The following is a 24,042-nucleotide window of genomic DNA, read 5'->3' on the forward strand; positions in this document are numbered from 1 at the left end:
ACATCTCCAGAGAACCCTAATAATTTAGTTGTGAACAATACTGCAAAGCTCCATGCATGGATGTGGAAGATGTCCATGACATATTTCTAAGTTAAAAATAATCAGAGTATACTCTGTGTTACATGACCCCGTTTATCTAACAGTATATAAATGAAAAGCCTGGAAGGCCGTATGACAAACTGTTAACAAAGAATCTCTCTAGGGAGTGGTATTAGGGAGGACTTTTGCTTTCTCATTATTTGAAAATTTTCCCCCCACAAAGGTCAAGTATTTCTGGGAAAAACACTATTTCCATTCTTGAAAAGAAATTTAAAAGTCAGTAAAATCAAATTTCACACCAAGATGGGTGTGAGCAGCAGGGAAATCAGCAATTGCTTCACGAACATGGGAACATGAAACGTGAAATGGCAACATTCTCTCCTCCCTCCCCTCTCTTCTCCATGCACTCTTCATTTTATTTAATTTATTTTTAGTTTCCTGAGAAGGGCTGGAGGTGGTATGCTTGGTTGCTCTTCGTTTCCCTTGGCTCTGAGAGTTTATCCATGCCAAGTGGACCGTAAGTGACTAAAAGAATCAACTGCACATCAGAAAACTCGAGGGCCAGAAGGAAGCTTAGGGAGGGTGTAGTTCAGTGACTTTAAAAAAAAAAGGTTTCCCCCCCTTTGGAAAACCAAACCCAAGTGCAGGAGGAGAACAGAAACCAGAATTCTTGCTCTCTGAGAACGTAGGTTTGAAAGACACTCATCTAATCTAACCCTATCATTTTGCAGGAAGGTCTCAGATCTTCTGCTCTTGGCTGGCTATATCACACATTCCTAAGTCTACACAGGTGACTTGGATTGCATCTTTTCTGGACTTTCAGAGGCTCAGAAGTTCCTGAATTAGGCAAACAGGACATGCTGTGACTGAGAAATGTTGCTGTCTCCTTTGCAGGTAAGAGATGCCCCATTTTCTCTTTCCTAGCAGCCCAAGGCCCTTTTCTTTTTTAAGACTATTAAAACTGGCCCCCATTCTCCCCAGGGGTCCAGAGTGTTATAGGATTCTCTGTTCCCAGGAGTGGGTCTGGGTCAAGGGATCTAAGAAAGAGAAACTGAGGAAAATAACTTAGTGGCAAGGCAAGGAGCCTTTGTTCAACTCACAGAATTAGGGTTGGGATTAGGTCTGAAATCTAGGATTAACTTTTACAGATAATGTTAGGATTAGGATGAAGATGGAGGCTAGAGTTTGGATTGGACATTGGGACTAATACTAGGGTAGAATGTATTATAATGATGGAAGGGTTTGAACTGGGAGTTAGAGCTGTGGGGAAGAATTAGAATCTGAGTTGGAGGACCATCTGCTCTCTCTCAGATCTCTACAACTGTCTCCTCTTTGACCATCTCTTGCAGGGCGAAGGTCTTTGGATTCAGTATTACCAAGAAAGCAGCCCTTGCAAGCCCCTGCCCTTGAGTCACACCTGGCTCTTTCCCGCACAACCTCAGTTGCTACTTCAAGACCTCTGGCTGCTGAAGCATTAATATTATCCTTTATTAGACCCTCTTGAGTACGTAGATGGCTCCTTTTAAGCCGATGGTGATTGCAAACTACCCCCAAGAGTCACATCACAGGTTCATCTGGAACGTAATCTACTAGGAAATAGTCAAGACAATTATGACAAAAGCACTTCTGCCAATTACCCCCACACTTTGGTCCCCTAATTTGATGATGCCCTGAAATTTTATGTCCTCTCTGAGCTTTCAGCCAACTAAGTGGGCATGTTATAGGAACTGGTTCAAGGGCTCTTCTGATAGAAACCTTGGGAAGAAAGGGTGAAAAGTTAGCCGGCTAGGAACATCAGAAGAGGAAGCAGATGAACACTGGGTCTCATTTCGTACAACTCAGTGCGATGAAAAGGCCCTCAGTGAGTTTCAGTGTCTTCTAGGGAAGGTGAGCGTGATAGAAAATCCCCCAGAATAGTCTGAATAGGGTGCCAATTCATATATGGGCTTCACAGTGGTTATTTTTTTTCATTCAACAAATATTTATTAACGTCTACCAAATGTGTCCTGGGCATTGTACGTGGGCATTGTTTGGGGTTAGCAAAACAGACATGATCTTTGGAGAGAAAACACACAAATAAATTTTTAATTATAAACCGTGATAGGTTCTACAAAGGAAGATAAAATGGGGCAACATAATCTTAATTGGGGCTGGGGATCAGTGAAACTTCTTTGAGGGAATGCCATTTAATTTTAGGCCTGAAATAGCTTATGTAGGAGTTAGTTTGTTGGAAAATTCTTGAACATGTCCACTGTTCTTTATGCTTTTTGATTTCAGGCTGCAATTGACTCCTTTTTTTGGTCTGTGGTAGATACCTTTTGGAATCTTTGCCAAGAACATCATTGACCTTCTTTGAGAACCACAGGCTACAAGGATGGGCCTCTGGCGGTCCTGTATGCATTACAAAACAAAGAGCCTTAACTGGCTCAAAGCAACTTTATCAAGAATAGACAACCTGACATAAATTTGACCAGTCAGGTTCTTTCCCCTGGAACTGGAATTCATAGATAACTGATTAATTTCTGCTGGTTCTTGAAGTGAGGCTAAGCAAGCGTGGACAGCCACGTTCCTCCATGTTCCCAGAGCAGCAGTGAAAGCAGGTCTGCAAAGTGAGAGACGCAAGAACACGTGACCAGAGAGAAAAAGAGATAATGAGGGACTAGCTACTTGGCTTCTGTTAGTATTTTAGACCCCTCTTCCAGTCCTTCATGAGATCTATTTGCTCTCTGGGTCCTTGGATTCTTTAAGATTACTTCCTTCAATAAATTATTAATTAATTAATTTTTGCATCAAGTTTCAGTGGTTTCTGCTTCTTACAGATGAAAGTGGCTAGACTAAGAGTGGCTTCTTATCAGATGAGCTCTTCCATTCAGCAAACATGGATTAAGTTGGCTTCAAACCCACAGAGACTGGTGGATCCCACAGGTGCACAGATAATGGATAAACATAGTGGCACATATAGAAATAAAATAACATTTGGTAATAAAATTAATCTAGGTAATACCCTCTGAGGGTCTTGTATCCCCGCTGGGTTGAGAATACTCAGCAGCTGTTTCTAAGAGCCAAACCTTTTGGAGCTAGGTTTTGTGATAAGAGACAAACATGTATATTTCTTTGTCCTATAATGGAGAGTATGTGGGCAGAGGAAGGAGGGACCAATTCTGCCTTGTCACAGTAGGGAAAGCACTGAAGAGATAACATATGCCGGAAGGGACAGTGGGAATGTGCTGGGCAAAAGAGGAAGAACAGTGGGGCAGAGGGGAATAGGAAGGACAAGGCCTTAGAAAATTTTGTGCACATACTGGGTACTCCGTTAATGCTTGTTGAAATGAATAACTAGCAAACGGACAGGTAGGCAAGCAGTTTGTAAGTTGACAATCACAGCTTATACTAAATTTTCCTTTTGGTTTTAGGGTTTCCTTTTCCATTTATAAAAGATCATCAAGATGCCAATAGAGAGAGAGTCCCACTTAATCTTGGTCTCTTAAACTCAAAGGCTGTAAGTCTTTCATGAATGTGGCAATTTCCTGTCAGGCTACGTGAAGATTTAAAGGCAGTATGAGTCCAATGAAAGCTAGGTGTGCTGTATGGTCTCGTCCATTCTATGGACTTTTGACAGAAATATTGAAGGCTTGTGAAAATCCACAAAGTTGAAACTCAGTATTAAGAAAATCAGCACTCTCATTTGGGGGTGCATTGGTTGATTTTTCCAATCACTGTCTTTATCATCAACAGCATCTTTAAGAGGATGCTAAGCTAAATGTGATCTTTGCTCTTCAGAGGCCAAAAGAAGTGTCATAAATGTTAACAAGTCCACAGATCATGCACAAATATAATGGTAGATACAGAAATAAAATAGTAACATTTGGTAATAAAATTAATCTAGGTAATACCCTCTGAGGGTCTCGTATTCCCGCCGAGTTGGGGGTACACAGCAGCTTTTTCTGGAGAGCTAGGAAGTCTTCCTGCAAGTAGCAGGGACCTAGAATTTCACCCACAAGGGTCTCAGCTGTGGGTCACCTCTCCAGGAGATATGGTGCAAGTTTCCTCCGCGTTGAAATTTGTCATCAACGATTGCGTTCTGCTCACGATTGGCTGGAACTCACAATGAGTTCAAGATCAAAGCCATGGAGTGCTAAAGGCTTATTTTTCAGTGGCTCGAACTTCTTTGGTTACTTCAATTTTCATCACTGATTCGGCCATAGCTCCCCTCTAAAAACCAAACAGGCCCACTTTAGAAAAACAGGTTTTCCTAGTCGAAGCATAGGGAGTGGGCTTGCGTCTCTGAGGCTGGGGGGCACTTAGGACAGTGGAGGGGCACGGAACTTGACCAAGACACTGTCCTCCCGCCCTTCCTGGGGCGGAGGTGGGGAGGGACAGTTCCCATAAGTTCATTACTGCCAAGAGGAGACCAGTTCGCGTGGAACTGGAAGAGTGGGTCGGGTGTGGGGGGATCGGGAAGAGAGATTTCTAGGTGATTGGTAGTTAGTGGAGAAATGGTCCCCGGCATCGCCCAGAGCCCGCAGCAGCCGGTTCCGGGACCTACCCGCAAATGAAGACCCCCCGCAGCCCCGGGAAAAGCAAGACCCACTTCCGGGTTTGGGAGCACTCCCTCCTGGCCCCTCCCAGTACCCGGTTACGGGGTCCCCGGGCGCATGCGCAGCACTCGTCCGTCGCTCTGGGACTGGCCCGACTTACCCTAAACAACTAATCTGCTCCTCCCCCTCCCGCTTAGGGCGTACCATTCGCGTTTGGGGGGAGGCAACGCGCCCCAGAGTACTCAGAAGCCTGCTTCCCTTCTTCAGACGGGGAGAAGGTAAGTTTGCCTCAGATTTTAAAAGTTCCAAGAATACGAGAGCCTCAGAGGCCTGTCGCCGAGTGATAGCCCGACGCTCTCGGCTTTGCCCACAGCCCAGTACTCTTCCTTTGAGGCGCCGAACAAAGTGGCACGCCCGGATCCCAGCTGATCAGCTGCTGGGCTTTGGCGGCGGCTCCCCCGGGCGAGACCATTGTGACTCCTTGGGAGGGGTGCGTGAGGAGGGGAGGGGGCGGAGCGGCCATTGTCCGGTCAGCGCAGCCTTCGGGGGAGGGGAGAGTGACGGAGCGCGGGGGGGCCCCGAGCTTCACAGGGGCCGCTGCTACGCCAGAGCCGGCAGGGGCCTCAGGTCCTTCCCAGCGCCGCCGCACGGGACATCGCTCTGGCTGCGAGCAGCGGTGGGAGCTGCCGAGGGCGCCGGGTCTTCCCTCCTCCCCCTCGGTCCTCGGTTCACCCGTACGCCCCTCCTCCTCAGCTCCCCTCCCTCTCCTCTCCGCGCCTCCCCCGGCCCCCCCGTCTCTGTAGGCCGAGTGGTGCGGCCCGCCTCCAGCTGACCGGCCTGGAATCCCGGCTCGGAGCCCCGGACTCGCGCCCGCCCGCGCGCCCGCTCCCTCCCCCTCCCCCCGCCCCGAGCCCCCCGACGCCGCTGCCGTCGCCGCCGCCGCCTCCTTCGAGCGGGGCCCAGGCCCAGCCGCCGCTACCGCTGCCGCCGCCGAGCTCCGCCGCCGCCGAGCACCATGGGAGACGCCGGGAGCGAGCGCAGCAAAGCGCCCAGCCTGCCGCCTCGCTGTCCCTGCGGCTTCTGGGGGTAAGTGTCCGGCCGGGTGGGGGTGGGGTCGAGGGCCGGGGGCGCGGGCGCGGGGGCTGCCCGGGCAGGCCTCGGGGCCGCGGGAGGCCGGAACCCTGGGGGTTGGGCCCTAGCCGGGCCTACTGGGAGGGGGCAGGGGCCGCGTCTCGGGGAGGGGCACTGGGTGGGGAGCTGGAGGTGGGCAGAGAAGGTCCTGCTTGGGGTGCACTGCCACCCTCTGGGACTCTCCTACCTGAGGTTTGGGTCAGCGGGGGCCGCCCGGGGCACGGGTGAGGGGGGCAGGGCAGCAGGGAGGGATGAGGGGGCGGTGTTGGCACCTCCCCGTGGAGCTGGGGTGTCCCTTTCCCTTGGCATGTGGAGGCCAGCCCTCCCTCCCCACCTAGGTATGAGTTGGTGCCCAGGCACCAGGAGGGTATTTCCTCTGACTTTTTCACCACCCCCCCTCCCTGTCCCCCAGAGACTTGCATCATCACTTCCTAAATTATATCCCAGTGCCCTATTTGCTTTTAGGAAGCTGTTCACACGTCACCCCTTTTTAAAAATCCAGCCCGGAATCCAGGCTAGGGTAAAGTTGTAAGTCTCACCTTTATTTAAAACACGTTTCAGAAGATCTGTAAAATTTCCTTGTCTAAAAAATAAAATAAAACTCAAGTCAGCCTGGCTTGGGAACGTGAGAGCCAGTTTGCTCAATTGGCTCAAATTCCTCCCCCCCTTTTTTTAATGATAAAAATATTCACATTGGCCAGCCTGCATTATTACTTGGTCATCCTGTGTTAGAGTGAAAAAGAATATGAGGTGGAAAATCAACTTTTCCCCATATAGTTAGATTTTAAATTCTCCTTGTAATGCTTGGAGTTTCGTGAATTACCACCCCTCTTACCTAACAGGTGCCTCCATTCTACCTTATGATTCTAATTGTATTGTAAGGAAACCAGAGACTTTGAAGGACTTTTGTGATTGAGCCCTTTTTCTTTTCTTTTCTCCTCCTTCCTCTTCTTTTTCTTCTTTTTTAAAAAATTTCCTAAGGCCTAGTATATTTCAAGGTGCATAGAGGCAGTAAGGAAATGATTATTTCTGGTGAGAACATCTTGGGAAGATGTACTTAAGTATTTCATTTTTGCTACCTCCCAGATGTTAGGAATGGTTGAGGTACAGATTAAGTCTGATTTTGGGGAGTGCAGAGAAAGATTAGAAAGTAGATCTTAATGTAGTTTTCTGTGAAATTTGTTAAATTCAAAGGTCGCGATAAAGAAATAGATTCTCATTTTCTCCTCTTTATTCCCTTTCTTAAAAAATTCCTGGTGGAAAGATGTTAGTCAAAAATAAGTTATGGTATTACCAAAAGTTTTGAAGATGTGAAAATATTTTAGGTTTTATAGTCTTCCTAATAATTGGGTTGTCTCCTAAGCGCTTTCACAGGCAATCTAATTCCCACAGAGTCTTAGGAGGTAGAACCATTATCTCTTTATAGATGAGGAAGTTGAGGCTTAAGAGGGTGGATAACTTGCCCCTTGCTTACAGGGAGTTTAGGGCGGAGCTGGTGAGCTCTTCTGAGTGCTTAGGACCATCACGTTTATGACATCAGTCTCTGCCCTGGAAAAATCTGGTGTCACAAGCCTCTGATTGTAACTCGTAAGAAGACATGTGGCTCAAAGAAAGTAGCTGCCAGTGGCAACTAATGCCCAGGATGTATCAGAGGCTTGTTTCCTGGCAACATGTTTATGTCCTTGGGACCATTATCATGAGTGGAACTCTTATTGAAGGGCCTATAGCAAGACGTAGAAACTAAGGAAACGGAATAGCCTTTGACTTTTAGTCAGCAGAGTTTTGAATAATGCCAAAAAAGTTTGATAGTTGCAGGGAGGAATAGTTAAACTGATATCATACCTGACCTATAAGCAATCAGTCCTGCTTTTTTGATACTTTCAATTTTGCCCTTCTTATGAACTGCAGTTTGCCTAACAGGAGTTGTGAGCACAAAACTGGTATTTTTATGTTGGAAAGCATTCTTTTTTAATGTGTAATGCTTTAAACTTTTCTAAAGGAGTTTGTAGGTAGCTGGGTAGTTTGCATTTTATAACAAGGTGTAATGATATTGCTGCCTAGTTTCATCATAACTGGCTTTGATTATATGTCCCTTATTGTATGGGTCACATTCATACTATGTTCATTAAGTAAACTTGAATATATTCAAGAAATAATTGTCTCTGATACAATGGTGGACAAGGGGGCACTGGCCCCATCCTCTGGGGGCAGAGGGCATAGAGAAGTAAAGGGACAGAGTAAAGTGTGTGAGGATTGGTATAGGGTGTGATGGGAGGGGCACTTACCCTAATGGAGGTGGAGGTAGAAGAAGGTAACCAGGAGGAAGTGACACCAGCCTACGCCTGCAGGAAGGGTAGGAGAGAATGGAAATAGAAGAGTTTATTTCAGGCGGAGGGAATAGCATGGGTGAAGGCCTGGATGTGAGAGAGAGAGCACTCCACATTTGAGGAACCAAAAGTTCATTGGGGTTGATTGGTAGTTTGTGAGGGGGGATTCAGTAGAGATGGTGAGAGCAGTTGGTGATGCAGGACTCTCTATAGGTAATGCCTAGATCTTTGGACTTTTATCTTGAGTTCTCTAAGGAACTATGGAAGAACCTTGAGCAGGCAGTGATGTGCTTTTCTTTAATTTGAAAGATTGGATGATGTTGAGAGTGGCCTGGGTGTGTGGGTATGATTGTGTGTATGAATGTGATGTTTTTATAAAAGTTCATGGGGTGTTGCCAAAGGTACAGAAGTCTTGTCAGGAGGAGTAACCCAGAGTAGGGATGATTGTGTGTAGTAGCCAGGGAGAATGGAGAGAAGTAGGTGGCTGTGAAAGCCATTCAGGAGGTATCTTTTGGCTTTTCCTTTGATGAAAATGAAGGTGAGTGTGTTACCAGAACTTCAGTCAGCATTGCATTCTGTGGAAGCTGTAAATCTATCAAGTCAGCTAGCCATGGCCCACACCCAGCCCTTTGCAGAGGAGCCTCTCAGAATGTTCTGGCACCAGTAGACTAAAGGGAGTTCCTTAGGATTGCTTTTCTCTGTAGTGACTTAGGCTGCTGGACTTGCTGTTCAGTCAGGACACCATCAGTGGGGCTTGGTTAGTTAGATAGGAGAGCTGTGAGGTCTTGCTTGTGGGAATGCAATTAGAAAGTGGAATGACAGGAGGAGCATACAGTACAAGTGTGTTGAATGCTTGAACAAGTCGAGTTTCTACTTTTCCTCCTTTTGGTTTATATTGTGTAATTGTGTGCAGGTAATTAAGTTATTATTTTATAGAGACCATCTCTCTGCTGGGAAACACAGCTGCTTCGGAAACTGTTGAAGATTTACATCTCTTTGTAAAAGTTGGAAGGTGTTAGCATGGTGTATACCATGCTTTTAGAGTTAATGATCATAAACAGTTCTTTCTCTGAGATACATACTTAAAACTTTTAGTGAAATGTGAGTGTTTTCTTGGCTCATTTTTAGGCATTCCATAATCATTCGAAAAACATGCTAGTTTGTAATCAAATCTGAAGTGAGATAGTATTTTTTTTAGTTGAAATGTACTCATACACAAAAGCACTTTTAAACTACACAGTAGTGTTAGTTGAAGCTACATTGTAATACATTTCAAATTGTTTAGACATTTAAAAGGTACTGATACATGTAAATTCTTAGGTATTTTTAAAAGTTGTTGAAAAAGCAGACAATATTCTAAAAAAGAGAGGAAGAAGACTAAGACACTTATATACTGAGTATATTGCAGGATAATAAAAAAGGATAATTGGGGAAAGATGGACTTTTTTTTCTAATTTTACTTATTAAATGTAAAAACTCATTTGTTGATATTTTGCTTTTACAATTGGAGACAATCTTTATTGTAATATAATATGAAAATTTGGGAAGTACTATTTCTTTCATAAATAATTTTAAAGTATAGTATACATAAATTATTCAGTCTCATGTTTAGGGAATAATGAAGTATTTAAATATGGAATTTATTTGGTAAACCATTCATTGTTTTTGATAAAAAGTAAGCTCTTAATCATGTCATAAAATATTACATGGATACATTTTCTTTAGGGAAATAGATGTCAGTATTTTTTGTGATCTGTTGAAGCGTTTTATTCACCAACTAGATCTGTTAGGTAATGATGTATTTTAAATAAAATGGGGTTAGGCAGATCAAGAGTCATCTCACAAACTGTATTCCATTCCTGAAGAGGTTACTAGTAGACAGTTAATTGAAAATATAAGATGATTTGTTTTATTCCGTTTTACTTTTGGGAATCAGAAGGTATTAACTAGTTAGCTTAAATAGAATCTCTGTTTTTTTCTTTTTTCTCCGTCTGAGCCCAGGCCTTGCGAATTGATGCAGAACTCTGTTTCTGTCACTTTGTGAGTCATCTGGCGAGTGTGCTTAGCTCTGAGCAGTGTGTGGCCCTGGATTCTTCAGTCTCAGTCTTCCAATTAGAACATGTTGCCACACTTCAACCAGTTTAACCTGGGCTTTCAAGTTCAAGTGACCACAGCATGAATTACTAGTTAATCAGTAGAATGTTTATTTCAGTGATGTCACTAATTATCCCTTGATTATAAAGCCCCCTTAAACATTCCCTTAAAAACAAAACAGATCATTTGTGCAGTTTTACTTTGCATCTTTGAGTATTGTGCACACCTGAAGATGTGACATGATATAATGAAATACTGTCAGTACATTTATCTACTTGCCCTGTGTTCCTGATTACATTTGGATATTCAGAAAACATTTGTCCCTTTGATGTGATGGAACACAGGGAGATAATTTTTTTTTTTTTAAAGAAAACATGGTCTTTGTTTACACTGGTTTGAGGCAACAGCTTTTTAAAGTTAGATCCAGTTAACATGTAGGAAATACAGATCTATTGGTATTATCCTTTTCTTCCATTTACTCTCCTCCCTCCTGAAAAAGAGAACTCAATACTTCAAGTCATACTGAAAAGTTTTGACTAAAAATCTCTTCTTAATCCTTAATGGTATTAAAGTTAACATTAGTTCTCATAGACTGACCTTTTCCTAGGTAGAAAAACAGAGGGCTAAGAATCTGTTTTAAAAAGATTTACTTATTTTAGGGAGAGAGGGAGAGAGAGCGAGAGCGAGTGCATGCACGACAACTCAAGCACGAGCACGAGCGGGAGGGACAGAGGGAGGAGGAGAACATTTCAAGTGGACTGTGCTGAGCGAGGAGCCCGATGGAGGGCCCTATCTCATGACCCTGAGATTCCGGACTGAGCTGAAACCGAGAGAGGACACTTGCTTAACTGACTGTAACACCCAAGTGCCCCAGGCTAAGAATCTTTTGAAATGAATAAAGTCCTTAAAAAAAAGAACCCAGCATGTTAAATACTATTTACTGAGAACAGAGTACTAAGACTGTGAGAACTAATATAATTTGGATTTTTATTAGATCATACAGAGGTTGTGTGTGTGCAGACTGATACAAAGTTCCAGAATCCTATAATCATCATAGATATTGAGGTTAAAAATTCTTTTTTTTTCTTTTTGAAGAGAGGTAAAGTTTGGTATCTCAACAAAGCCATGTGTAGGAAGTGACTGGTCACAACCCAATACTTGTATAATTTTAGTGAGGTACTTGAAAAATCGTCCAGATTCATTCAGGCTTGTTGGGTGTGTGGGACTTGTATCAGAGCAGTGTGTAGAAGAGGGGCTTCGTTCCAACTGGGTGGATGACACTCCTGTCGCTCAGTTCTGCTGGGGTCTTTGAGGAACAGGTTGATCCTGCTGTGGACTGGGTCACTCTATAACAAGAGTAGGTTGCCGGATGAGATATTTTAGACATAAAGAAGAAACTTACTGTATGTGTTAAATGTAGAAGAGAGGTGAAGCAACTTTGTTTTAAAAATAAAACCTAAGGACATATTCTAGAATTGTGCTGGGCAGTATAGTAGTCACTTGCTACATATAGCAATTTATAATTCGTAAAAAATTCAGTTTTTTAGGTATACTAGCTACATTTTCAGTACTCACAGCTCAGTAGCTACCCTGTTGGGGAACACAGATACAGAACACTTCATCCTCCCAGAAAGGTCTTCTGGACAGTGCTCTTCTAGAACATTGACCTGATAGACAACCAGGATTTTCAAGCCTATTTTTTTCTCTCTTCAGTTTTGTTGAGATATAATTGACAGTCAAGCCTGTTTTCTTGTGAGTCCTTCAGACCCCCATTTTCTTGTCTTTTAAAAATGAGGGAGTTGTCTAATTTAGCTCTAAGTTTCTTTCCAGCGCTAACATTTTATTTCCATTGGGGGGGAAGCAATGCTATTGTTAATTCAGATTACTGGGAAGTGTTCTTTTGATCAGTTTTGGGAATTAAAATGTCAGTACAAGTTAGCCCATAATTTGAACATTTTTTTTTCATGTTAGCTTTTGAGTCAATCATCTTTGCTCTTAACACTCTTAAACTGGCAACCTCAGAGGCCTATACAGGGAGGTGTTAGACTAATAGAGAATCAGTTTTTTTTTTTCTCTTTAGTGAGAGACTTTTTGAAATTATTCACCTTTGGACTATGACTTTTGTGGAGGAATAATATTTGTTTTTACAAATGTAAATCTGAGACGGCAGCTTTTGAGATGTGATTGGGGATAAGTGCATTGGATTTTCTGGTAAATTCAAGTTCCTGTGTACAGAAGAAGGTGGATTGTATTGAAATATCCAGCAGCAGTGGGCAAAACCACTGCGAGGGAATGGTACAAGTTGAATGAAAATGCCATGTCATCCTTGACGCCGGGGGACAGAGCTGCAAACAGTGCTGGATATCTGGAGTTGTGGCTGCATCTGTTGACCAGAGGAAGGAAGAATGCAGTAGGAAGAAGGTGCTGTACTAGCTAGTTGCATCTATTCATTCAACTGTACCAGATGTCCTGTATCGTAGCCAGGTGTGATTAGGGCAGAAGAATGTCCTGGCAGCTTGCTATCACCCTGGCTGTGGGTGGTTGGTGGGAGGGATGGGAGCAGACTACACCACAGCATTTTGTGTTTCTAATTTGCAGACAGGCTCTGTTTAGCCTCACTGATGCCTCATTAATGACCTGGCAAAGAGTGAGGTTGGCGATGTACTTGGGACCTTTTGGGGAGTGCCTTTTCTCATTTCTTTCTGCTGAAGTGGAATGGTGCGGGGTAACAGCTGTTGATGTCTTATGTATTTCTTGGACTCTTTCTTGCACTGGTAAGTTGAAGTGCATTTATATAAAATAATCACACTTTCAGCCACACTTCCTGGAAGGAGAAGTATTCTGACCATTCAGAAGTATCACAGATATGCTTCCCATAGTCAGGTTCTTGTGGCAGGCAATTTATTTTCTCTTGCATGCTTATGTTGGTAGAATTTCTGAACACAGTGTGAGGTTCTGTAGTTTATGCTACCTAGCTGGAAGTGTGGGGGCAGGAATTTGGAGAACATAGATTGGGTGGAGAGCTTTCCTGAAAATGTCTGTGCTTTCAAAGTCTGCCTATTTCAGGTCATTGTTTTTCAATTTTCAACCCTTTCTAGGGTGCCTTATATGAATAGATGTGGTGGCAAGTTATTGCCCAAAGGAATTTTTTTAATATAATGAATGAGATACAAAATAGATTAAATAATACAATCATTTTAAAAGTGTCCAGAAGTGTATTAACTAGCAAAAAATCATAAAAAATAAACTGGAGGTGGGAGAAGGTATGATATATTTCAGTGTGAGTTGTTTTTCGATTTATGGTTTCTAGGTTTTTGTGCTTGGGAAGGCATGGATGGTATTATTTGTTTTCTTCAGTTGCCACTGAAATCCAGAAAACCAGGTTTTTCAAGTCTGTGTGTGTATGCACACAAAGTATGAAACTTTGCATGTGTATTTAAAATCTTCAAAGTATATGACTTTACATGGTTTTATGTAGTTTGTCCTTCTCTTTTTAATATAACACAAAGCTGTGCTACTCCCTTTAAAAACAAAGGAGTGTTCTTGATGTCGATCTGTAGAAATGTTTATGTAGGAGAACTTTTATTTTTTGTTGATTGGGGGCACATGTTCATATAATCTTTGAGGCCTGTATTCCCTGTTTCTGTGAATAGGTCAGTGTTAATTAGCTCTCCTTGTCATCCATGTCACCCCTCCCCTCTTTGCCCCACTGCCAGCGAGAGGTGCTCAAATCATGCATTTTATTTGTAAGGCTAATCTTTCTCTTCAGTGCATATTGGGCAGGATCTAATCAAGGAACAGTTGCGGTGACTTAAATGATAAAGATATAATCCTGAGTGAAAGTATGGAAATTGCATGGTGTATACTTGGGTCTCTTTAGGGATTTATAATCTCAGCATCAGTATGGATTGGTTTAGAAAATGGGAGCCACGGTAGAACCTGTTCTGTGGAAGTGTGTGTCCCTAAAGACTCCATTTTCTTACCTTTAGTTTTAAACTGTCTAGTGACTAGGTAGGTATTCTGATTCCTTAGTTGAAAGCCCCCTAGGTTTACCTGAATATTTTTACTACTTGCATTGTATGTTGTTTTGGTTGGAGTTAGGGACTAGGAAGAATGGACTGTGTTGGTTTTGTGTTTAAATTTGGGGTGCAAAATAGTCACTGGACATGTCTGTATCAACTAGATTTGGGGGTGAGTTGGAAGAGGAAGGATAGAGATGGTGGTCAAGGGAAGGAGACTGGAGTGTAAGGGGGATGAAGATGGGGAAATCTGGATGGAAGGGGAGTGGTGGTAATTAGGATTGAGGATGCTCTGTGGTCACCACTTTCTAATCAAAATATGAAAGGTAAGGGCTAGAGAAACTAATGTGAACAGGTGGTGGGCAGAATTAAGGAAAACATGCTGTCTTCCCTTGAAGTGCAGGGTGTGAGTCCCCTGGGGTCTTGTAGGGAAGTGCTAAAGATCATAGAATAGGAGCTGTGGTGCACATTCCAAGCTAAAGTGTAGTGGAAATGCAGCAGCTTTCAGCAAATTGGTGTTCCATCTGTTAGAACCCCATGGGCTCTTTCTTTTTCTAAGCTCAGTGACACCTTTTCAGCCAGTTAAAGGATGGTGCTTCATGGTGTCTCTTTGTAGCAGGCTGTGGAGACTCCATCTACCTTCTTTCCCTTATTGGTATTGCCACAACCAACTCCATTCCATGAGATGGATTTTTCTTCTCCCTTCTCAATCCCTGAGTCTGATGGAGAGTTCAACAGTTTCACCCATTTTTACTTGGTGTTCACTAGCTTTACTTGCTGTTCTTGGAAAAACAACTCTCAAAAGCCCTTCTCTTTTGAAAGATTTTGCAACTCATACATACGGGGGAGGTTACATTAAATGTTAAAGAATTTAATAGTAGTGCTGCCTGGGAAGTAAGACCTTTCTCGTTTGCTGAGTGGCTAATGAAAGGTCCCCTCTCATCCAATCCAGGCTCTTCCCAAGGGCATGCTGATCTCTTATCTCCAGAAAACCGAGTTCAGCGACTAGGCGTGGGCTTTGGCATCGGAATCCTGAGTTTAAAACCTGACTTTGAAACTTTATGCTTGACTTTGGGTAGTTTACCTCTCTGCCTGTTTATCTTTAAAATAAAAAAAGAAAAAGAATATCTTAGAGTTGCTTTGAGGTTTAGTGAGCTCTAATGCCTGTCAAGCCTTTGGCACAGCGCCTGACCGTGGTGATTACATTTATTAAAGGCTATCTTCCCAGCCTTGAAGAAAGGACCATTGGTGGTAGATTAATAGACGCAGACCTGTCTTACGTCAACTGGGCAATTTGCATTAATGGCAGTCTCCAGATCAGTGCCCCTAGTTCGTTGATGAGGTTTCTGACCAGCCTTCGTCCAGTTTGGCTTTTTCCAAGACCAGTCTCTTGCTCAATAAGCATTTGTTGAGTACTCTGTTGTGGTCTTGAGCTCTGCTAGGCAGGATATACATACCCAGCTCTGGCTTCTGCCCTAGGAAAGCCTACAGTCTAGAAGGGGAGGCAGACCAATAAACTGACCAAACACCGTGAGGAAAGTGCTTCGGGGGATCATCACAGAGTGGTGTGAGCACTGACAGGACGGACATCTTACTGAGATTGGGAGTGGAGGATGGCCAGGAGGGCTTGTCTGAGGAGGTGGTACTTAAGCTGGGCATAAAAGGCAGGGGGAACAGCTGCTGCAAAGGCAGAGAGGAGTGAGAAGGCATGACGAATTCAGAGAATTGCAGATAACAGCTCAGTATGTTAGCAGCAGTGTATGGCAGGAGGCAAGATGGAGCCGAGGAGATGAGCAGGAGTCAGTTATGAGCATACTTTGCCATGCTCTTGAGTTTAGATTTTATCCTGGAAGCATTTGGGACCATTTAAGGATTTTAAGGATGGTTGACAGGTATGTCATCCTGGCAGCGGTGTGGAGGAGAATTGGAGACTATAAGCGTGGAAGCAGAGTCCAGTTAGGTCATCTAAACCTTTCTGGACCACGGATCCCTTTGATAATTTGATGAAGACCATGGACCTTTTCTCAGGAATAATGCATAAAATAAAACACCTACGATTATGAAGGAAATCACTTCTATCTAAATATACTTCTATAGACTGGGGTCTGTGGACCCGAGGTAAAGGAACTCTTGAGTGAATGCTCTAGTAGGAAAGCAAAGAATGAATATAGGCTGAAGTCTGGGTATTTTAGTCCATTCAGGCTGTTATAACAAAATACCACAGACTGGGTGGCTTGTAAACAATAGTTCTGGAGGCTGGAAATCCAAGATCAAGGCACAGGCAGAATCCTCGAGTCTGGTGAGAGTCTGCTTCCTCATTGATGAGGCTGTGTTCTCCATGTAACTACATGAGGTGGATTTCTCCAGCCTCTTTTATAAGGGCACTAATCCTATTCATGAGGGCAGTGCCTTCATGGTCTACTCAACTCCAAACACCGTCACATTGGACACTTAAGATTCAGTGTGTGACTTTTGGGAGAACACAGACATTTCAGTCTGTACCACTGAGTCAGCGAGGTCTGAAGAGAGGGCTTGACTAAAAGAGCAGAGACAGATTGGATGGGGGATGGAAAGGAGAAGAGAGACAGCAAGATTTCTGACCTGTGCAACTGGGTGAAAGATGGTGTCAGTCATATGCGGTCGGTATAGAAGTTCTTAGAAGCTGGCTAGGTTTTGAAAGGTGGTTGGGAATGCATTTATTCCTAAATTGAAAGTGAAATTGTGGATACAATGATTAATGCCATTTGTCAGCGATATGCAGAGTTGTATTTGGTAGAAAAAAGTTTATACTTTGGAATTTCTTAAGTTGAAGTGATTCTGTCTGGAAGATGAGTGACTTGTGGGGAAGAGAAGATTAGTTTTAGACAGATTGAAAATACATTTTGGTGAATTAGATGGCATGTCAATGTACTTTTATTGTACCCTTTTTTAATGTAAACTTTTTAATTGAAGTGTAGTATGTATAGTGAAAATGCATACATCTAAAGTATGTAGTGAAATGAATTTTCACAAAGTGAATATACCTACAGGTAACCAGCACCTATATCAATAAATAACATTCTTATCCCCAAGAGGCCCCACTTGTAACTTCTCCAGTCACTGGCTCATTCTGCTCGAGGGTAATCACTATCCTAATTTCTGATGCCGTAGATTATCTTACCTTTTTTTTAAAGATTTTATTTATTTATTTATTTGTCAGAGCACAAGTAGGGGGAGCAGCAGGCAGAGGGGGAGGGAGAAACAGGCTCCCTTCTGAGCAGGGAGCCCAGTTCGGGACTTGATCCCAGGACCGTGGGATCATGACCTGAGCTGAAGGCAGATGCTTAATGACTGAGCCACCCGGGCGCCCCCAGTTTTTTTCTTCTTAGATCTCTTTTTCTACTTTTTTTATTGAAGCATAATTTAATTTACTGCACTGAAGTGTATACTTTGATGAATTAAAAATATTTTTTAGAGAAATTTTATATTCACAGCTAAAGTGAACAGGAGGTACAGAGAGTTCCCCTATATCCTGCCACCCCCCCCATCTCCCTTACTGTCAGCATTCCCCACAGGAGTGGTACTTTTAATTGTCCATGAACCCTCACTGACACTCAGAAGTCCATAGTTTACATTTAGAGTTCACTCCTGTGCATTCTTTGAGTTTTGACAAATGTATGATGATGTATGTTTATCATTATAGTATCATATAGAATGGTTTCACTGTCCTGAAAATTCTCTGTGCTATGCCTATTCATATCCCCACCCCTGAACAATCACTGATATTTTTACTGTCTCCATAGTTTTGCCTTTTCCAGAATGTCATACGGTTGGAGTCCTACAGTATGTAGCCTTTTCAGATTGGCTTCTTTCACTTAGTATATGCATTTCAGTTTACTCCACGACTTCATGGCCTGATAGCTCACTTCTTTTTGACATCAAATGATATTCCATTATTTGGACGTGCCACACTTTCTTTATTCATTCACCTACTGAAGGACATCTTGATTGCTTCAGAATTTTGGCATTTATGAATAAAGCTGCCCTTAACATTCATGTTCAGATTTTTGTATGGACATAGTTTTCAGCTTGGTAAATACCAAGGAATGTGATTGCTGGATTATGATAAGAGTGTGTTTAGTTTTGTAAGAAACTGCCAAACTATTTTCCAAAGTGATTGTACCATTTTGCATTCCCACCAGCAGCAGTGAATGAGTGTTCCTCTTCCTCCACATGCTTACCAGCATTTGGTGGTGTCAGTGTTTTGAATTTTGGCCATTCTGATAGATATGTAGTGGTATTTAATTTTAATTTGCAATTCCTTAATGATACATGATGTTGAGCATCTTTTCAGATGATTATTTGCCATCTGTACATCTTCTTTGGTCAGGTGTCTGTTCAGGTCTTTTGCCTAGTTTTTAATTGGGTTTGTTTTCTTACTGTGTTTTAAGAGTTCTTTGTGTATATTGGATAACAATCTGATCATCAGATATGTCTTTTGGAAAAATGTCTGCCCAGTCTTTGACTTGTATTCCCGTTCTCTTATTTTTAAGAATTTTTTTGTACAACTTGACGATTCTTTTCACGTGTGTATAAGTATATAACCACCACCTGCCCAGATTGACAAATAGTACGTTTCCAACATCCCAGCAGGAGTCTTCTTATTCCCTATCCCAGGTGATACCCCCAACCTTTCCTGACCTTTATCACCATAGATTAGTTTTGCCTGCTTTTTAATTTTATGTAATGGGAATTATACAGTATTTCTTTTATATCTGATTTTTTCCCCTCAGCATTATGAGATTCATCTACATTTGTGTAGAGAGGTAATGATTTGTCATTGGTTTGTGGTATTCCATTACATGATAGCATAATTTATCCATTCTACTTTTTGGAGCTTTTTGGTTTGGGGATATTATGAATAATGTGGCTGTGAACATTTTTGCATACGTCTTTTGGTAGACATAAGCACTCTTTTCTCTTTGGGAAAATACCCAGCAGTAGAATTGTTGGGTTATAAAGTGTGTGTGTGTGTGTGTGTGTGTGTACGTGTTAAGATTTAGTAGATACTGCCAGTGTTCTAGAGTGGTTTTATCAGTGCTTTTTACGCTGCTACGCAGTATGCGAGTTCTGGTTATTCCACATCTTTGTCAGTACTTGATACTGGCTGTGTCTTTCATTTTAGTTCTGTGCATTGTGGTTTTAATTTGCATTTCCTTGATGACTAATGAAGTTGAGCAACTTTCTTTTTTGGCGGTTTGGGTAAACTTTGTTGTGAGGGTTTTATTCAAACCTTTTGCTTTTTTTCCTATTGGGTTATCTTTTTTTTTAAATTCATTTGTAGGAGTTCTTTATATACTCTGGATAGAAGTCCTTTTTCAGATAGCATATAAATTTTCCTGTATAGTTTTGCAGTATCTTTTAATTTGTTCTTTTTTTATTATTACAAAAGGAATGCATTCACATGATAGAAAATTCAAATGACACAGTGAAAGTGATGTCTCCCTTCTACACCATACCCAGAGTTCCATCTAGTGAGAATCATGGCTAAGTTTCTTGAGTATCCTTCCAGAAGTTTCCTGTGCATATACCGCATTTATCCTTTTTTTCTAACACAAGTATAGCACACCACACTGTATTTTGTACCTTGGTTTTTTTTGTTTTTTGTTTTTAACTTAACTGTATTTTAGAGTTCTTTTCAAGTTAACATATGTATTTCTACCTTATTTTTATTTTATTTTATTTAAATTCAGTTTAATTAACATATGGTGTATTATTAGTTTCAGAGGTAGAATTCACCGATTCATCAGTTGCGTATAACACCCCGTGCTCATTACATCAAGTGCCCTCCTTAATGTCCATCACCCACTCACCCCACCAACCCCCACTTCCCCTCTAGCAACCCTTAGTTTGTTTCCTATAGTTAAGAGTCTCTTATGGTTTGTCTCCTTCTCTCTTTTCATCTTATTTTTCTTTACTTTCCCCTATGTTCATCCGTTTTGGTTCTTAAATTACACATATGAGTGAAATCATATGATATTTGCCTTTCTCTGGCATACTTTGCTTAGCATAATACCCTCTAGTTCCATCCATGTTGTTGCAAATGGCAAGATTTCATTCTTTTTGATGGCTGAGTAGTATTCCATTGTATATAAACACACCACATCTTTATCCATTCATCTGTCGATGGACATCTGGGTTCTTTCTGTATTTTGGCTATTGTGGCCATTGTTGCTGTTAACATTGGGGTGCATGTACCCCTTCAAATCACTGTGTTTGTATCCTTCGGATAAATACCTGGTAGTGCAATTGCTGGGTCGTAGGGTAGCTCGATTTTTAACTTTTGGAGGAACCTCCATACTGTCTTTCAGAGTAGCTGCACTCTACCTTCTTTTTTTAAATGGCAGCACAGTATTCCAGTAGGTGCATATACTAAATTCATTTTAACCAGGTTTTCTAAGTCACTTCTGGGTGGTGGTGGTTGTTGTATAAGGTGGTGCTATAAAAATGGTGTCAGGTATGTTGAATTGTAGGGCTTATGGACCATGTAACTGTGGAGTAACTTAGGTGTCTGAAGGTTCGGAGGGAGGGTGAGCCACAGCAACACCATTTAGGGTGACATAGGTGAATAGGTCAGACAGAGCTGAAGCCAGTGGAGCAGCTAGGATCACATAGGAAGTGCTGTTAGACCAGTGGTTCCCTCTGGAGTAGAGATGGGGTTGTCAGAATCACTTTGGTAACCTTTTCTAAAAAAACACATTAATGCTGCTTCCCCCAGCTCCAGGGTGGGATCTGGGCAGTTCATTCTTGCTTTTTTTTTTTTTTTTCCTGTCCTTTGGCTACTACCCCTGTGTGTAACTTTCCTTTTGAGACCCAGTTATATGAGTGAGAAGATAGCTGAGGATGGAACCCTGATAAACGCAAATAGAATAAGAGGAGTTTGAGATGGAGATGAATGGACAGAGATAGGAGAAATTAGGTGAGGGTAGGGTCACCAAAACCAAGAGGGGGAAGGTTAGTGAGGGAATGGCAAGTAGGGTCACGCTGCAAAGAGTGGTTAAGTAAGATGATGATTGGGATTTCTCCGCTGCTTAAAAGTGCTAGAAGAGGGGCGCCTGGGTAGCGCAGTCGTTAAGCGTCTGCCTTTGGCTCAGGGCGTGATCCTGGCATTCCGGGATCGAGTCCCACATCGGGCTCCTCCGCTAGGAGCCTGCTTCTTCCTCTCCCACTCCCCTGCTGTGTTCCCTCTCTTGCTGGCTGTCTCTCTGTCACATAAATAAATAAAATCTTAAAAAAAAAAAGTGCTAGAAGAATTTAAATACTGCTTTTTTAGACACGTTGTACATCTTAGCAATGTTCTGGCTCAGCGTGGTACTAAAATACCTTTTGTGAAAAATCACCATAATTACATTTCATGAGTACCAGAAATTAGCCTCTGTTAATGATCCAAGAATCCAATAATCAGGAATTAAGAAATTTTTCTTGAATCTATTTATAATTTTGGTTTCTATTGATTATTTTCCAGTAATAAATTTTTAAGATTTTATATTAGACTTAAAAACAAAACTTGAACTACCGGTTTAGGTTCGAAGAGCTATTTTGTTCTTACAGTCTGTAGGTTCTGGTGGAGAGGATTGCGCTTACCTGATCTGTCTTGGTATTTTACTTAATTGTATAGATTTAATCCTCTTGTGTAAGCTTTTGTTTTTTCCAAGAAGTCCCTTTTATTTAGTCTGGACTTTTCCTCCCTGTAAATACTCAGGTACCTTTTCCAAAGTTTTTCCAGTTGAGTGTGATGTCTTTTTGAAGTATGTCTATGTCACTGAAAAGACACTAAATATTCTTCCTCCTTTCCTCCCCCACTCTTTTTTTTCAAGGGGGTATAGTTTTGGATGGGGTAAAAGGGAACCAATCATATGGGAGGTGATGAAATTAACTAATTAATTAATAATGTAGGCTCCACACCCAACGTAGGGCTTTAAACTCGACCCCAAGATCAGGAGTCGTATGCTGTATTAACTGAGCCAGCCAGGTGCCCCTGAAAAAAATTTTTTTTTTTTAAAGATTTTTATTTGAGAGCGTAAGTGTGCATGTGCGCAAGAGAGAGCATTAATGAGTTTGGGGGAAGGGGCAGAAAGAGGGAGAAGCAGACTCCCCGTGGAGCAGGGAGCCCTAAGACTGGGACAGTGTAGGGGCTCTGTCCCAGGACCCTGGGATCATGACCTGAGCCAGAGGCAGACGCTTAACCAGCTGAGCCACCCAGGAGCCCCTGAAATTTATTTCTTAAAAATGAAGCTAATATGTATTTAGGAAAAAATTGGCGGGATATGAGGTGAAACGGAGGGGTAAACTTCCTGGCTGATATTGATTTATATTGTTTCATTCACGATTATGGGTTGTATGTGTCGGTATAACACAAGAAGAAAGGTCCTGTTAGTCCATGCATAGTGTAATTGAGAGGTGAACTCAATTGCATTTTTCAGATGTTATGAAAATGTTATTTTGCTGCATGTTCTTTTCTACAAACAGACTTCAGTTTATTTAGCTGTATGACTACTGTATTATGACTTTAAGGAATTTTAACCATTTGAACATTTAAGCTGATCAAAGGTAGTTGGACCATTTGAATTTATAGATGAGCTCTTATTAAAGTACAGTTGTGTACACCATTGTGTTAATGGTAAATATGTTAATGTTAAATATGTATTAATGTTAAAATATACATTTTAAATTTGTTTAAAGTATATCAGTACAGTTTAATAGTCTTAAGTATACTGGCAGCTTGCTGTTGATTGATTTTAGAATATCCCAGGCCAGGAGGGTGAGGTTGACTGTTTTGACTCGTTGGTGCTTTACAGCGTGGAGACAGATAGGAAGGCCCAGGGCTGCAAATGTGGGCAGTGGCCGAATCTGTGAACAAGGACAGCTTGCTGTATTTTAATCTAAAAAGATTAGAAAGTTGGTGCCTGGGTTCCTGGCTCAAAATTAGATGAATTTTTGAAGTGCTGCTATTTGTTTTAGCTGAAACCTTGAGGTTGAAAATTTTTGGATATGGCCTTAACTACAACATTATTTAATGGAGAAAGTAAATTTCAATTGCTTTGTTCCTCATCAGTTTTTTTTTTTTTTGGTAGGTGTTTTTGGTTTTGTTTTTTTGTTTTTTGCTTTTTTAAAAATTGAGACACAATTCACACACCATAAAATTCATTCTTTTAAAATATACAATTTAGTGATTTTTAGTATAGTCAGAAAGTTGTGCAGCTGTCACTACCATCTAAATCTGGGAAATTTTCACTTCAAAAAGAAATCCTGTACCCATTACCAGTCACTTCACATTACTCTTGCCCTTTGGCAATCACAGATCTACTTTGTTTGTTTTGATTTGCCATATCTGAACATTTCATATAAATAGAATCATCAAATATATGGCCTTTGTATCTGTTTTCTTTCACTTAGCATAATGTTTTCAAGGTTCATCCATGGTATTGCATATATTAGTATTTCATTTCTTTGTATGGCTGAATAATATTACATTGTATGGATATATCATATTTTGTTCATCTGTTCATCAGTTGATACACATTAGGGTTGTTTCCACATTTTGGCTATTATAATAACACCATGAACATTTGTGTACAAATTTTTGTTGGCATACGTGTTTTCAGTTTTCTTGGATACATACCTAGGAGGAGGGGGGATTGCTGGGTCATATGTAACTGTCAGAGCAGCTGCACCGTTTTATATTTCTACCAGGAATGTTTGAGGGTTCCAGTTTCTCTGCATCCTTGCCCAGCACTTGTTATTGTTTGTCTTTTTCATTATAGCCATCCTAGTGGGTGTGAAGTGGTTTCTCATGGTGGTTTTGATTTGCATTTGTGATTGATTAATGATGTTGAGCGTTTTTTCATGTGCCTA

General features: G+C 41.7%; 1 protein-coding gene across 2 annotated transcripts in view; it reads left to right on the forward strand.

Annotated features, from left to right (window-relative positions):
* Positions 1-4,735: 4,735 nt before the first annotated feature.
* ZFAND3 (zinc finger AN1-type containing 3) overlaps positions 4,736-24,042 on the forward strand; it is a 323,660-nt gene continuing 304,353 nt past the window's right edge. Inside the window, exons 1-2 of one of the 2 annotated variants that reach the window (XM_087858209.1) lie at positions 4,736-4,855; positions 5,381-5,663. In XM_087858209.1, coding sequence (XP_087714335.1) covers positions 5,593-5,663 — 71 coding nt within the window. In that variant the 5' untranslated portion in view covers positions 4,736-4,855; positions 5,381-5,592. Of the gene's footprint in view, positions 4,856-5,380; positions 5,664-24,042 lie in introns of those variants that run through there. The other variant, XM_045786319.2, reaches the window with a different exon arrangement.

The sequence above is a fragment of the Ursus americanus genome, chromosome 32 (genome assembly GCF_024610735.1).
Source record: "Ursus americanus isolate L20-20 chromosome 32, mUrsAme1.1.p, whole genome shotgun sequence".
NCBI classification, from domain to species: Eukaryota; Metazoa; Chordata; class Mammalia; order Carnivora; family Ursidae; genus Ursus; species Ursus americanus.